A 12,614-nucleotide genomic window follows, 5' to 3' on the forward strand; every position below is an offset into this window, starting at 1 on the left:
GCTTCCCAAGAAGACTCCTGAGTCATGAACAAGATGGAAAATAATCTGCTATTAAAGAAGCATTTATGGAGGAACAAGCGCTCTCCGTTAGGAGCTGCCACACTTCCGTCTGAGCCCTAGTCGTCTTTTTATAGCACACTTGAAGAGTGTTATGTGGAGAGACTGATGGAGGATGGACTCAGTGAAACAACAGCAGAAGGAACACACCAAGACAACCAGATAACCAAAAAATAATTCAATATTTATTTGCAGTACAAACAAGTCTTGTATTGGGTTTCATATACTTTACATAACAATATGGACAATTTTATATCCTTCATAAACCAGAAAAGTGAACTGCCCGGTTACCAAGCCCAGTATTATACACACACACATATATATATATAGATTGCATCTTTAAAAAAATGTATACAGCACATATAAAACAGCTCTTTGACATTTGAAGCTGTAACACGATGCCGACTTATTGTCAAATAAAAATCCCTGATAAATTCCTCTGTGAGGTAAGATATACATTTCCTTATTCGCTCATAGTTCCTGTGTTGATCTCTCTCAGAACCGTCATGAAGCTACACGAGACGTCCACAGAAGCCCTTGCTCCTGTGCTCTGAGAAAACCATCGTTCTCATGGGTACAGACACAAACGTTCCTCCACAAGAAGCAGCTCAGATCAAGATCTACGTGTCAATAGAGAAGCAGTGAAGCAGTCCCGGGGTGACTCCAGAGCGCCGTGTTGTTATTGTGACCGAGACCGATCGTTTCAAGCATGAGAAATAGTCATCTGTGATGATATATATTAAGAGGACAACTGTTGCATATCTGCACAAGTTGAATATTAGATTCACACATATATATTGAGACATGAAAAGGCCACAGAAATCAGTATGTAGCACATGTATTGTATATTAAGGAACTCCGTGGGTTAAATCGAATGCCGAACGAGCCCCCATCACCCAGACGCGCTCCGGACACCCCGGGAGAAAAGCTGCCTCCGTTTCAAGCTCACGAAGCTCTGTCTCTGTGGATCTAGTATCAAAAGTAGAGGAGTCAAAAACCCGAGGCCATTTTCTAGAAAATACTGCAAAGTTGTTGAGCATATTGCAGAGTAACAAATACAACCTTGACTGACCCGTTAAAGAACATTAGTCGTCGATTATTACTACTACATATTGGTTTCTTTACAAATCAACTTGGTAATACAATGATTTCTAAAGAGAGATACAAAGAGAGTATTGAACAGTCAGAGTAGGAAAGAATTAAAAAGGTTATATAAGGCCAGCTTAAAGCAACCCTGTTAACTCCAGCACTCGTCCGCTCGGGTCCAGTCGCTCGTTCCTGAGGAACGCCCTCGCTACACGCTGTTTGCCGCCCGCGAGCAGCAAGAGTAGTTAAAAAAACTGTCCTCAACATTCAGTGACGTGCAGCGCCTCCAGAGGATCACATGCTCAAACACATCGAGTGGACAGATATACTCTTATGTAGAACTTAATACAATATATTCATACTGTAAAGAGAATGGCCAAGGCCAGACGGTGAGCGGGCTCGTGGCTAGCACACAAACGTCCGTCTGTGGTGTGCAGTTAAGGAACAATGAGCTTTAAGTGCGCGCGTCGTCCCGAGCGTCCCTGGTCACAGCCTCGGACTGGCAGCCTCTCTGAATGTCTCTTTCTGTGTGTGTTGGAGTACCGCTTTTAAGTGCCAAGAACTGAAAGGATTCGCCACTGTGCAAAACGCATTAGGTCATAGCAAACGAAGAGCGGGAGAGAGAAAATAAAGATGGGGAGGGCTCAGAATGTTTGTGTGGCTTTGGTCACCAACACTGTCACTACTTTGGATAACATGGTTATGCGTGTTTTATCTGTGCGAGGAAAAATACAAAGATAGAGAAACAGACAGACTGCATGTACTGAATGTGTAGAGCACCTCCGGGATGCCACTTCAGTCTTTGCTCTGAGAAAAGAACCAATCCAAGCCAAATCCTCCTCCGGTCAGAAAGATGAATCCCAGACGGTTGGTTGGCACCCTTCGAGACGGGAGGCTGAGGACATCACACGCCAGTCAAAGCTTCCTTCTCTGCGAGCGAAGCGCTGTGCAAAAGTCTCACGATTCTTCTCGTGTATCAAAAAAAGAACAGTCTGTTCCATAAAGGCAATAAAAGCTGCATTTAAATCCAGCGGAATATCTGCAAGGGCTTGAGAGGGGCCGTGTGCGTGCTGCTGGACTGTCCTCAGGTCTAAAGATCCCTGGAGACGGGACACAAACATTCAAAGGGTGGCTGCTCCCACCCCGCGTCCTCTGCTGGCCCTCATGTGGACTCCAGCGAGTCCAGCTGGAACATGTTGTGATTGGTGGGCGTGGTGAAGAAGAGCTGGTCGTTGGGCGTCGAGCGGTTGTCGCAGGGGCTGGTGAGCCCCAGTGTCCTCTCGAAGTCCAAAAGCTGCCCCATGAAGTTGAAGTTGGGCGAGATGTTGGACTTCTTGCGCTTGACGAAGTCGTAGGCGTCGTTGAGCGACAGGTTGAGCTTCTGCATCAGGTACGCCACCGTGACGGTGACGGAGCGACTGATGCCCGCTAGGCAGTGCACCAAGATGCCACACTTTTTGGAACGAGCTTCATCTGAGGAACAGAACACAGATAGACAAGCCTTGAGTACTGAATCACACACACACACACACACACAAATAAACTCTGCTTCAGTTTGAGAGCATGGAAAACTCGCATGCCCACATTCAATTACAAAATTAATGAGTGTAGGTCATTTGAAAAGTCAGGTTGGTCACCGTGTGGATCAGCTTTAAGATGAACTAGAATGTTTAATATGAAACTTATAAGCTTAAATAGATTTTATGTTTAAAAGAGATGCATATAGAGGCTTTTTAGACAAGGCCACCAGCTTCAATAACACATTTAATAAAAACCACTGGTCTGTGTACAGATTCAAGGCCTGTTCACATCAAAAGGAATTGACATCGTGAATACAAATTAACCTTTTAATTTTAATGAACAGCTATCAATGCATCCGTTCAGTGCGACTGATTTAATTTAAGAGAGGTGATCTGATCTCTTTCCCATCGCACCGAGAGAGGGGTCTTGGTTCTGGAAGTATTTTGTTCAAATATTATAATCCATGAACCAAACCAGCTGTGAGGTCAATCACAACATTACAACTTTGATGGAAAAAGGTTTTGAAAATAAGACTAAAGTACAGGACTGTCTACAGCTTTAATACGGGGGAAAACAACAACCCCATTAATCAAAAAAATGTAAATACAATTAATATAAAACAAAAAACGGTTACATAAAACGAAGACCTGGTTCTGCTCGTGAACACGGTGTTGTGCTAAGGGACAGGAGAATCCTGATCCTGTTCTGCGCTGGTGTGAACAGGCCGGATGACAAACACCTTTGGCTGCGCTGTTTCTTCTTTTTTTTACATTAGCATTACTTTTTAAGCTTAAAGTCATATGACGTCTTCGCTCAAGAACCAATGAGGTTTGAGCCTGTGAACATGGTCAAATTTGGTTCGATTTAAAAGCAAACAAAGGTTCAATTTTCACTCCATTATCATAGAAAGTGAATAAATTTGTGCCGTTTAATGCATTTGAGACGTTGTGTTTTCCTCAGTGCATAGTTGACATATATAGGTATATATACAGGTATATGTTTCATCTGTAAATGTTAGAAATTCATGCAAATACATCCATTTTGCTGTCAGGAGTGAACGAGCGCGCTAAACAGACGGAGCACAATCCAATAGGAGCAAAATATACATTTTGCTAAATATTTAATGTCCAACAAGAGATGTGTGTTTTGTAGATTTTTAAACCTACATATAAATGTATTTTTATAATAGCAGTAACTGTAAAGGGACTATTGTAATGGGTAAATCAAATGTTTAGCTCAAATGAGTTAATGGGATGTGTCTTATAGCAGTTAAAATAATCATTTTCTTTCCTTTTAATTAAGTGATTTTAATTGTTGAGTTATTGTGATGCTTTAAAAAGCTACTTTAGATTGTAATGTTCCTAGCTTCTGCGAACTATAAAACCAGAGAGCACGGCTGCATGGCTAGAGACAGTCCAGTAATAGTGTGTGAGAGGGTGGGAATATCACTAGGTGTTAGAGGAGCTCCGTTTAGCCTGACCGCTAGCCTGCTTTACACCAGCTCAGTTTCCCAGCATACACCGCCACAGTGACTACACTTGATCTATTCTAGACCCATGCTACATTAGCTTTATGGAACCAAACCATTTGACAATGAATCACTGAAAATAAGCCAAGCATACCTGGACATACGGTGTGTACTTCTGTGTGCACATACAGCCTACACGACTCTGAAACACGTCTCTATATGCTTCTGTGTGTGAGAACGGAGCACTCTTTCAGCTCGTGTTCTTCTGGTTTATAATTGCTAGAACGTGTAAACTGGCAAACTAATCTGAATCAGGTGCGTGTCGAACAGTATAGGGTCTCGTCCACACACATCACGGATCAACAGCCATCTGTTTAACCCCTAGTTTGTGACAGAAAAGAGCTTTCATTTACTTATTTAACATGAAATCGTCAAATTCTAGAGGCTCATTTTCTCTTCGTTTCCTTTTTTCTGACCGGGCCAGCAGAAACGTCCTCAGCGTTGAGCCCTGCTTCCTCTAGACCGATTAGTAGTTGGCTCTTGAAAGTAGTTAAATCCCAACTAAAAACAGAGCTGAACTCCTGAAACACTGACTCACGAGAGGTCATGGCTGTGGTCTCCATGAGCACTTCACAGCACCATCACACACAGATCACATGAGAAACTCTCCCAGATCTGCGCTGTGAATGGGGTTCTGTGGGGCATGACGTGCTGTAGAGCTCCTCCTGTACGCGTCTAGGCTTCGGTTCATTCATCAAACACAACACTACGAGCTCTCCAGCCGCCGCGGTCTCTCCTCTCTTCAGCAGAGCTTCCTGATGTTCAGCAGCGGATGTTGTGAGTTTGCCCTCCTCTCTCCTAGCTCTGATTACTTCAGCTGACAACGAACCTGTCATCATGTACTGTACTCATCCTCGAGTCGCACAGGTCAACTCTTTCCCCTTCGGAGTCTACGATCCCCTTACTTTCATGAGTAAATCTGCTGGGTATTTCCCACATGCTCCCAGGCTCTTGAAATGCTAAGAATGAGCGGCACGAACCAGAACAACAGGTTCCAGTCAAACGGTCACGCAAACCCCTCCAGTGTGGACGGGACATCGTTTGGGAACACTTGCTCTTAAAGCATTGTGAAGAATCCATAATGAATTCAAAAGAAAAAAGATATGAGACGTATGATATATTATAATGATGTGAAATGATATGATTATAAATCATCTTCATACTCTTAAAAACTATAACCACACATAATTAAATATTATAATGCATTAAAACTGTTATGATTACTCATGAGATGATACAACAAATGTATAACAATGCCTTAAGAATACTCTTCTAATGCAGGCTTCAGAGAAGGAGTTCGCAGTTCTTTCAGGAGCCGATCAGAGCAGTGCACCCCTTCAGCAGCTGATGAAGACTAACGGACAGATGAAGATATAACCTCAGACTACATGTGTTCAGGAGAGAGTGTGAGCCGCGAGCGAACACAGACTCCAGCTCTTCACATCACAGCCGAAGCTGAGGTGTGTGTGTGCTCTGTCCTCTTCCAGTAATCTCTCCTTACATCACGGAGAGAGAGAGAGATGTAGAGGACGATCCAGTGCGCTTCACGTGAACACGAGGGACTCTCCATCACACTGAGAAGAGGAGAAGTGAGGAACACGTCCTGAGGTCACACTTACCAATGAAGGAGATGGCTTCAGGGAAGAACTGAGAGAGGTTCTGGCTCCAGTGATCTGAGATGGGGATCTGCTTGTACTTGAAGTCCCCGTGGTGCTCGAACATGTTGGGCAGGTTGGGAGTGACGTTCAGGATGTACTTGATGTTGTACTTGCCCAGGACGTCCAGGTTGGCCGAGTCTTTGGCACAGCCCAGGAACAGATAGGGCAGGATCTGGACGGGGAACGCTGGCTGGTTACTGGGCAGGGGGCTGCCCTCGGACTCGGTGGCGCTGCACGGTTCCCGATCCGACTCGCCGTCAGAGCAGTCCGAACTGATCCTCAGACCCCCGAGACCCAGCACAGACGCCGGAGGAGAGCTGCTCGGACACGACACGTCCAGACTCGTCTCACACAGCTCCGGGTACTCCGTCTGAAACCGGTTGAACCCTCCTGGAGAACACACACACACACACACACACATGTTAGTCAACAAGAGTGGAGAACCACACACTGATGGTTTCGTCTAATACAGTTATCATCACACAATCTGACGTACACTAAAGTGTCTGTGGTGAGACCTTATGAACTGCTAGTGCTCTTAAAGCCAACTCAATATCTATTTATGACACATTCCCGCTGTAATTAGTCACTGCAGTCTAACATTGCCGAATTAAAATGTCATCATTAAAACTGGATCGCTAAGAGACCCAAAAACCATCATTTGGACATTAATTCACTCTCAGTGCTCTTCCAAACCAGCATGAGTGTGAACAAAAACACAAATATCTGAACATCCCTCGGAGAAAGGGTTAGGAAGGACACGTGGAAGAGTCAGTGACGTGTTTTTGAGTACATCTGAACCACAGATGCTCATAAAACTGAAATAGTTTAATCTAGGAGCGAAGTGCACACTAGCAGCTCTCTCTCTCTGTGGAGCGCGCATCGGACGCGCGCATCAGACGCGGCTCGTGACCGAGGCCACGGTTTTGTGAATGGCGGCGAGAACGAGAATTACACCGACAAACGACATCTCCAGCACAAAACACGCGACACACGCGCACATCTGTGTGAATGGAGACGGAGAACGCGTTTATTCACCGACAAGAGCGAAAGCGCGTCGTGATTCAGTCGTTTGGCGGTTCATTCATGAATCACTCGCTGTCCCTCAGAAAAACAACATGGCGGAGCCATTTTAGGAAATTAATTGAAAACATGTTTGTTTCTCTTTAAAAAAAAAAAAAAAAGTTCTGCAGTCAAATCACGGGAAGAAACGGCCTGTTTTAATAAGATAAATATTTCACACATAGAGAAATAATTCTTCTTTCGTAATCTAAACCACGCAAAGTTCAGAGTCATTAACTTTTTTAGCACTTAAATCCCAGAAAAACGTGAATTTCAGTTTAGAGGAGCGGGAGAGATTTAACGTAATCCGTTTGACACAGAAGCGCGTAAAAGTGTGGAGTAGCGAAATAATCGCGCCGTTCCCGGTTATTCCCCGCAGGTTGTACCTTCCAGGTAGAAGGCTTGGCACCCGTCGTCCCGCAGCCGGTGCATGAGGAGCCCGAGCACGGAGCCTCCGCTCTCCGGACAGTCCGCCGTCGCCTCGTCGTACAGCAGCACCGTGTCCGTCTTACAGCGCTTGGCGAACTTCTCCTTGTCCTCGGTGTTGGGGATGATGGAGCGGATGGGCAGGTTGCCCTTCTTCAGCCTCCGCAGCATGAGTCCCGGGATGGCCAGGTTGATGGCGGACTCGATGTGTGAGGACTCGAAGAGCTCGTGAGAGCGGCAGTCGAGCAGCAGCAGCGATCCGCCACCGGACTGGAGCTCGTCCTGCAGCCACTCCGCGCTTTTGCTCGACATCATCGCGCCGCTCCAGAGAGTGTTTTTCATGGGGAGAGAGGGCGAGGCTGCTGTGTGCGACGGAACGGGGGTAAAGACGGTCAGGCGCTGAGAAGTTCTTCACCAGCTGACCGCGGCTCCGCTCCGCTCGGAGTCCATAAGAGGCTGCTGCGGGGGGCGGTGCGTCAGATCCGGGCCGAGCGCGCTGAACGTGTCGCGGCTGTGACTAGAAGAGAGCAGCTCATGATCGCGGTCTGTCCGCGCGCCCGCTTGTCATCTTCTGATCGATGTTTGACAGGCGGTAATAACAGCCTCGCGTCACGCGGGTGGGCGGGGTCTGCGCTGGAGCATTTAAAGACGCAGCGCCTCTTATTTTCCCTCCCAAAACAATGAAGTGGAGATTCACCAGAGAGTTCACTAATTACAAGAAACGGAGTTACTTCATTTAATTACTAAATAAATGTAACTGTTACAGTAACTGAGAAAAAAAGTGTAATTAAATTACAGTTACTTATGAAAATGCTAAGGGTTACATCTGAATATTTTCACACACATTAAGATTTGATTGATTTCTTCCCAAATTGCATTGACTGCTCTAAAATACCAGACACCAATGTTTCAGGAGTTTATGAGACACAACAGTGCACATTCGACGTGGTGTTTATTTATATGCTTTATTTTATTTCCGAAGTATCCTTCCCAACACTGTAAGGTGAACTGAATTCTCTCTTCAAGGAAAACAAAACTTTTGAAAGCATGGGAAAAGTAATTCACATGAATGGAACGTGTTCTGAAGAAACACTTTACAGTATATGATGAATAATTGTTTTGAAAACAAAAGAAGTGAAAAAACAACTGACAGGAAGTTGTTGACAGACATAGAGTCTTTAGATCACATTATTTCCACCGAAAGTCTTCTGTAAAGACATGTCAGCTGAACAGTCAATATGTTACTAAATCCACAGCCTCCTTTTCATTCCCATCAAAAATTAAACATGGCAGTACCCCGACTATGGTCTAATTCAACACATGCGCCTCACTGCCTCATTTTCATTTGAAAAGAAACGGTGAGCTTGAAAAATGAGAAGGATCAGTGATGTCATCTGAAAAGGAAAATCGTTTTACAAGTTGTACAATTTATTACATTCTGATTACATATTATGAAGAAACATTTAGAACAATGATGACTCATTCACAAAAAAAAAAAAAAAAATAGGATGCATTTTGTATGGGTCCATTTCATGGTGTCTTTGTAGAGTTATATATAGTTCAGCATTTAGTATATTGTTGTTAGTATTGATGGACGATGCATCTGTGCTTGATTTGGGAGTGTGCACTGGCCCTTTAAGAGTCACAGCTCTGCATCAGAGCACTATTTCAGTGAGTGTGGTTTGTGAATGGATCAACCTCTGTTGAAAATGTAATCTCATTAACTATCAACTCCCTTCTATGCATCCAACCATGAAAAGTTCAGTTCTAACTCTGAGACACAGCTGCGTAACATCTGATGGTTTAAACATGAGCAAACATGATTGAGACATTGTGCTAATTCATAACATATGAGAGAGAGGCCTGAAATAGTGCCAGCGTCTCAGTCATGTGAATGAAGCTCAGAACTGATGAGATTCACTTCACATTACCTGTAACTCAGGCTAAATGCTTGTACCCGCGAAGAAACAGCATCAAACCAGTGAAAAAGAAGGAGTGTTTGATTCAGCACAGAGGCATGATGGGAGCAGTCAGATGCCCAGGCTTGACACAATGGCCTTTTATGCATCCAGATGAGTTGTAGTTCCTCCAAACTGTCAGCTCCTTGTGTCTCCATCCTCTCATCCTAAAGGCCTCTCCACACAAAATGAAGAGACAGGCCTCTCGCTGAGAACAGAGCTTCTCATACAGGAACAAGTGTTCAAAACACAGACAGAGGGCTCCAAATACTTCTGCTGGGCTATCTTTTGTCTTATTTTTACGGCAAGACACAACAGATGAGAGTGGTATACATTTGAACTGATATACAGTATATCACTGTACATTTCCCTGCGGATTAATCACAGCACATTAAATCAAATTATGTGGATCACAAGGTTTCTGGAATGTTGTGTACACATTCTGTACAAATGAGGCATCATCTCATTAAATATGCACTAACTTACACACATTTCCAGAACAGAAATCTATTTTTTTTTCTCCACAAACTAATGTCGACAGGAATGTAAAATACATGTTTTTAGTAATGAAATGTTAAATATATACCATATCAGACTAATTATCTATGAAATAAACCTCTCAGTAAAACTAAACGAGGAATAAAACTAAAGTTCGGTAATGAAGTGGAGAAATAACACATGCCTTTAAATATATGTATTGTTAAAATATACAGAGGTAAACAGATAAAGTTTAATAAAATAAAAACATTTATTTATTTTGGATATTTACTTTCCTTTTTTTCTCAAATAAGACATCTTATAAAAGCAAAATAGACTTGAATCTCAAAATTGATCAGTGCATGAAAGGGTGGCCTTTACAAGCAGGGGCGCTGCACAAGATCCCGGGCCCTATGCATATGCAGTCCTAATGGCCCCCCTCCCCTTGAAAATAGATATTCCAGACTTTTCAAGGGCCCTCTCTTCCTTTGGGACCCTGGTAATCAGTGCTGGTTTTACCCCCAGTCTGACGCCCCTGTTTACAAGAACAGTAGGAGTAGGTCTAATCTGCAGGTTGGGCATAAGGGCATATGGAACTGGGACAGAATAAATCGGAGCAGAAGTGGACATACGTTGCTGAGGATATGTTTTTTCTCATTTTTTAAAGAGAAAAATTACACTGTAATGTTACTGAAATAACATTACTGAAAAATACTGAAATGAGGAGTACAGATGAGTAGAGGTGAGAAAATAATGGTTTAGCTTGTAGTGTTTTGTGTTTATGCAAACAATAAAAAATTATATTTGCGCCATTAAATTCCAAAATTGACGTGAATTTCATGATCATATTGTAAAGGATGAATTGAGATGATCCAAAGAGCATCTTTAACTTGAATGGAGAAAGAACAAGGTCAATCACATTGAGCAAAAATTATAACATGCCGTGTGTGGATGTGTTTTTATATTGTGATCTCAGACTCAGTGATCTGAGAAGATGAAAGTGTTGTTTCATGAAGAAAGACTGAAGAATCGTGTTGCCTTTGCGGCTCTATCCGTCACTCATAAGAGCAAAGGATGATGGGCCGAAAACTACACTAAGCTTTAATTTCCTGCTGGATCTGAGTCCCCTCCAACTGTACGGCCAGCTAAATGTGCATCGCTACCAGACAGGGACTAATACATGAGTGCTTCACTGCACAAACACCTACACACATGCACAATCACGTGCTCTCAAAAGCTGAGAGCCTCATGCTCCTGCGCAGACAATGAAAGCCACCGCTTGAAGAACTCCAAAAAAGTGCTCTCTGCTGCAGAGCATCAGCGCCGCTCTTGAATGCTCATGTCATCTGTGAAGGTGAGTGCTGTAGCTGATGGCTCAGATGAAGTGGTGCTTTGTAATCCGGCAGTATTGAGTGACACTGACCCCAGCTATGGTTTCCATGCAGCCCACTGCAGCGCTAATCCACCCTCACAGCGTCCACTCCCACGCCTTGACTGGCATTTCCTCCCCTCCATTTCAGCCTGGAAAATCCATTAATGCAACCCCAGCACTCCTGGAGCAGCTCGTAACAGCTGTTAATGATACAGCACCAGCGGAGGTGATTCAGGAGTGAAGCAGAGAGACAGAGCCATAAACCTGACTTTCCTCTGCACACGACTCTAGCTTTGATCTTAAAGGCAAGCGCTAATTAAAGCGGTATCTGCCAGGTACACAAGAGTTGGTTTGGTTGCTGTACTTTGTTCAGGCTGTTCATGAAGCAAAGTCTCGCTCATTAACACAGGTGTGATGTGTTGTTGAGACCTTTGGTCTCATGGCTTTGGAGTCTGGTATAGTGGAGGTGGGTAATCCTGAAATATGGTGGTAAGGTCAATGCTAGTTGGTCCAGTGCTGTGATTATTGCTGTGAATCATGAGCAGACATGGGTTCGAAGGTTTGATTATTAGTTTAGGTATATACTGAATTATTATAATTTTGGGGGGAATGTAATTTGCATTGCATTCATTTGCGCATTAGCTCAGGAAAATAAAATCATAGAAAATGTTTATAAATTGTCACACTTTGTTATACAGTATATAACGTCTTATTTGAGATTATGTTGAATTTAATTATATATATATATATATATATACACACTTCCAGTGAAAAGCATGGAATAATATATATATTTTTTTAATTTAAGAAGTCTCTTCTGCTAAGAGCTTCATTAATTTGATCAAATTAAATACAACTTTCCTTTATGTCTATACCTCCTATTGTAAAGTGAAAAATGTGTAACCAAATGTACATTTATGTGACAACAATAACATAGTATTATCAACATAGTATTAATTATCAGACCAACAGATGACAAAACACATCACCAGCACTTATGTTGATGAAAATCTCCAGCTCTCGTTGAATATTAATGACTGCAGTTAGCTATCAGTTTGAATGTAAAACACAGACCTGCTGTACAAATACATCCATAAATCTACTGTTGATTCTACAAAGCAGAGATGGGACCAAGTCACACATGTGCAAGTCTCAAGTAAGTCTCAAGTATTAACCTTCAAGTCTCAAGTAAGTCCCAAGTATTTTTTTCTTGGGCAAGTCAAGTCAAGTCAAGTCACCTTATTATTGTAATTTTACCTGCAGAATCTGATCTTAATAAAGTTAAAAGACAAGATATAAGTAACTGTCAGTAAATTAAAATAATTTGGATTTGCATTGTAATACTCATGTTCAGTAAAATACATCATGGAATCAAACAAAATTGTAAATTCATAAAATAATTTATTTTCACTTCTGCCAACAGTGTTTGAAATGTTTTACATTTTCAACATTGAGTCCATAAAACAAAT

The 12,614-nt window shown here is 42.8% G+C and overlaps 1 protein-coding gene across 1 annotated transcript; it reads right to left on the bottom strand.

The window, feature by feature from the left end:
* Positions 1-220: 220 nt before the first annotated feature.
* LOC128022700 (dual specificity protein phosphatase 7-like) lies at positions 221-7,927 on the bottom strand. The gene is made up of 3 exons (XM_052610497.1): positions 7,299-7,927; positions 5,812-6,240; positions 221-2,616 (listed from the first exon to the last, which is right to left on the bottom strand). The coding sequence occupies exons 1-3, from the start codon at positions 7,678-7,680 to the stop codon at positions 2,306-2,308; spliced, it is 1,122 nt and encodes a 373-aa protein (XP_052466457.1). The 5' UTR covers positions 7,681-7,927; the 3' UTR covers positions 221-2,305.
* Positions 7,928-12,614: the final 4,687 nt, after the last annotated feature.

This window comes from Carassius gibelio, chromosome A11, assembly GCF_023724105.1.
Source record: "Carassius gibelio isolate Cgi1373 ecotype wild population from Czech Republic chromosome A11, carGib1.2-hapl.c, whole genome shotgun sequence".
Classification (NCBI taxonomy): domain Eukaryota; kingdom Metazoa; phylum Chordata; class Actinopteri; order Cypriniformes; family Cyprinidae; genus Carassius; species Carassius gibelio.

Coding starts and splice junctions, on each gene's coding strand:
- LOC128022700 (XM_052610497.1), bottom strand. CDS start 7,680: ATGAAAAACACTCTCTGGAGCGGCGCGATGATGTCGAGCAAAAGCGCG. Junction 6,241..7,298: donor CCAAGCCTTCTACCTGGAAG/GTACAACCTGCG, acceptor TGTGTTCTCCAG/GAGGGTTCAACCGGTTTCAG. Junction 2,617..5,811: donor TGAAGCCATCTCCTTCATTG/GTAAGTGTGACC, acceptor TCTGTTCCTCAG/ATGAAGCTCGTTCCAAAAAG.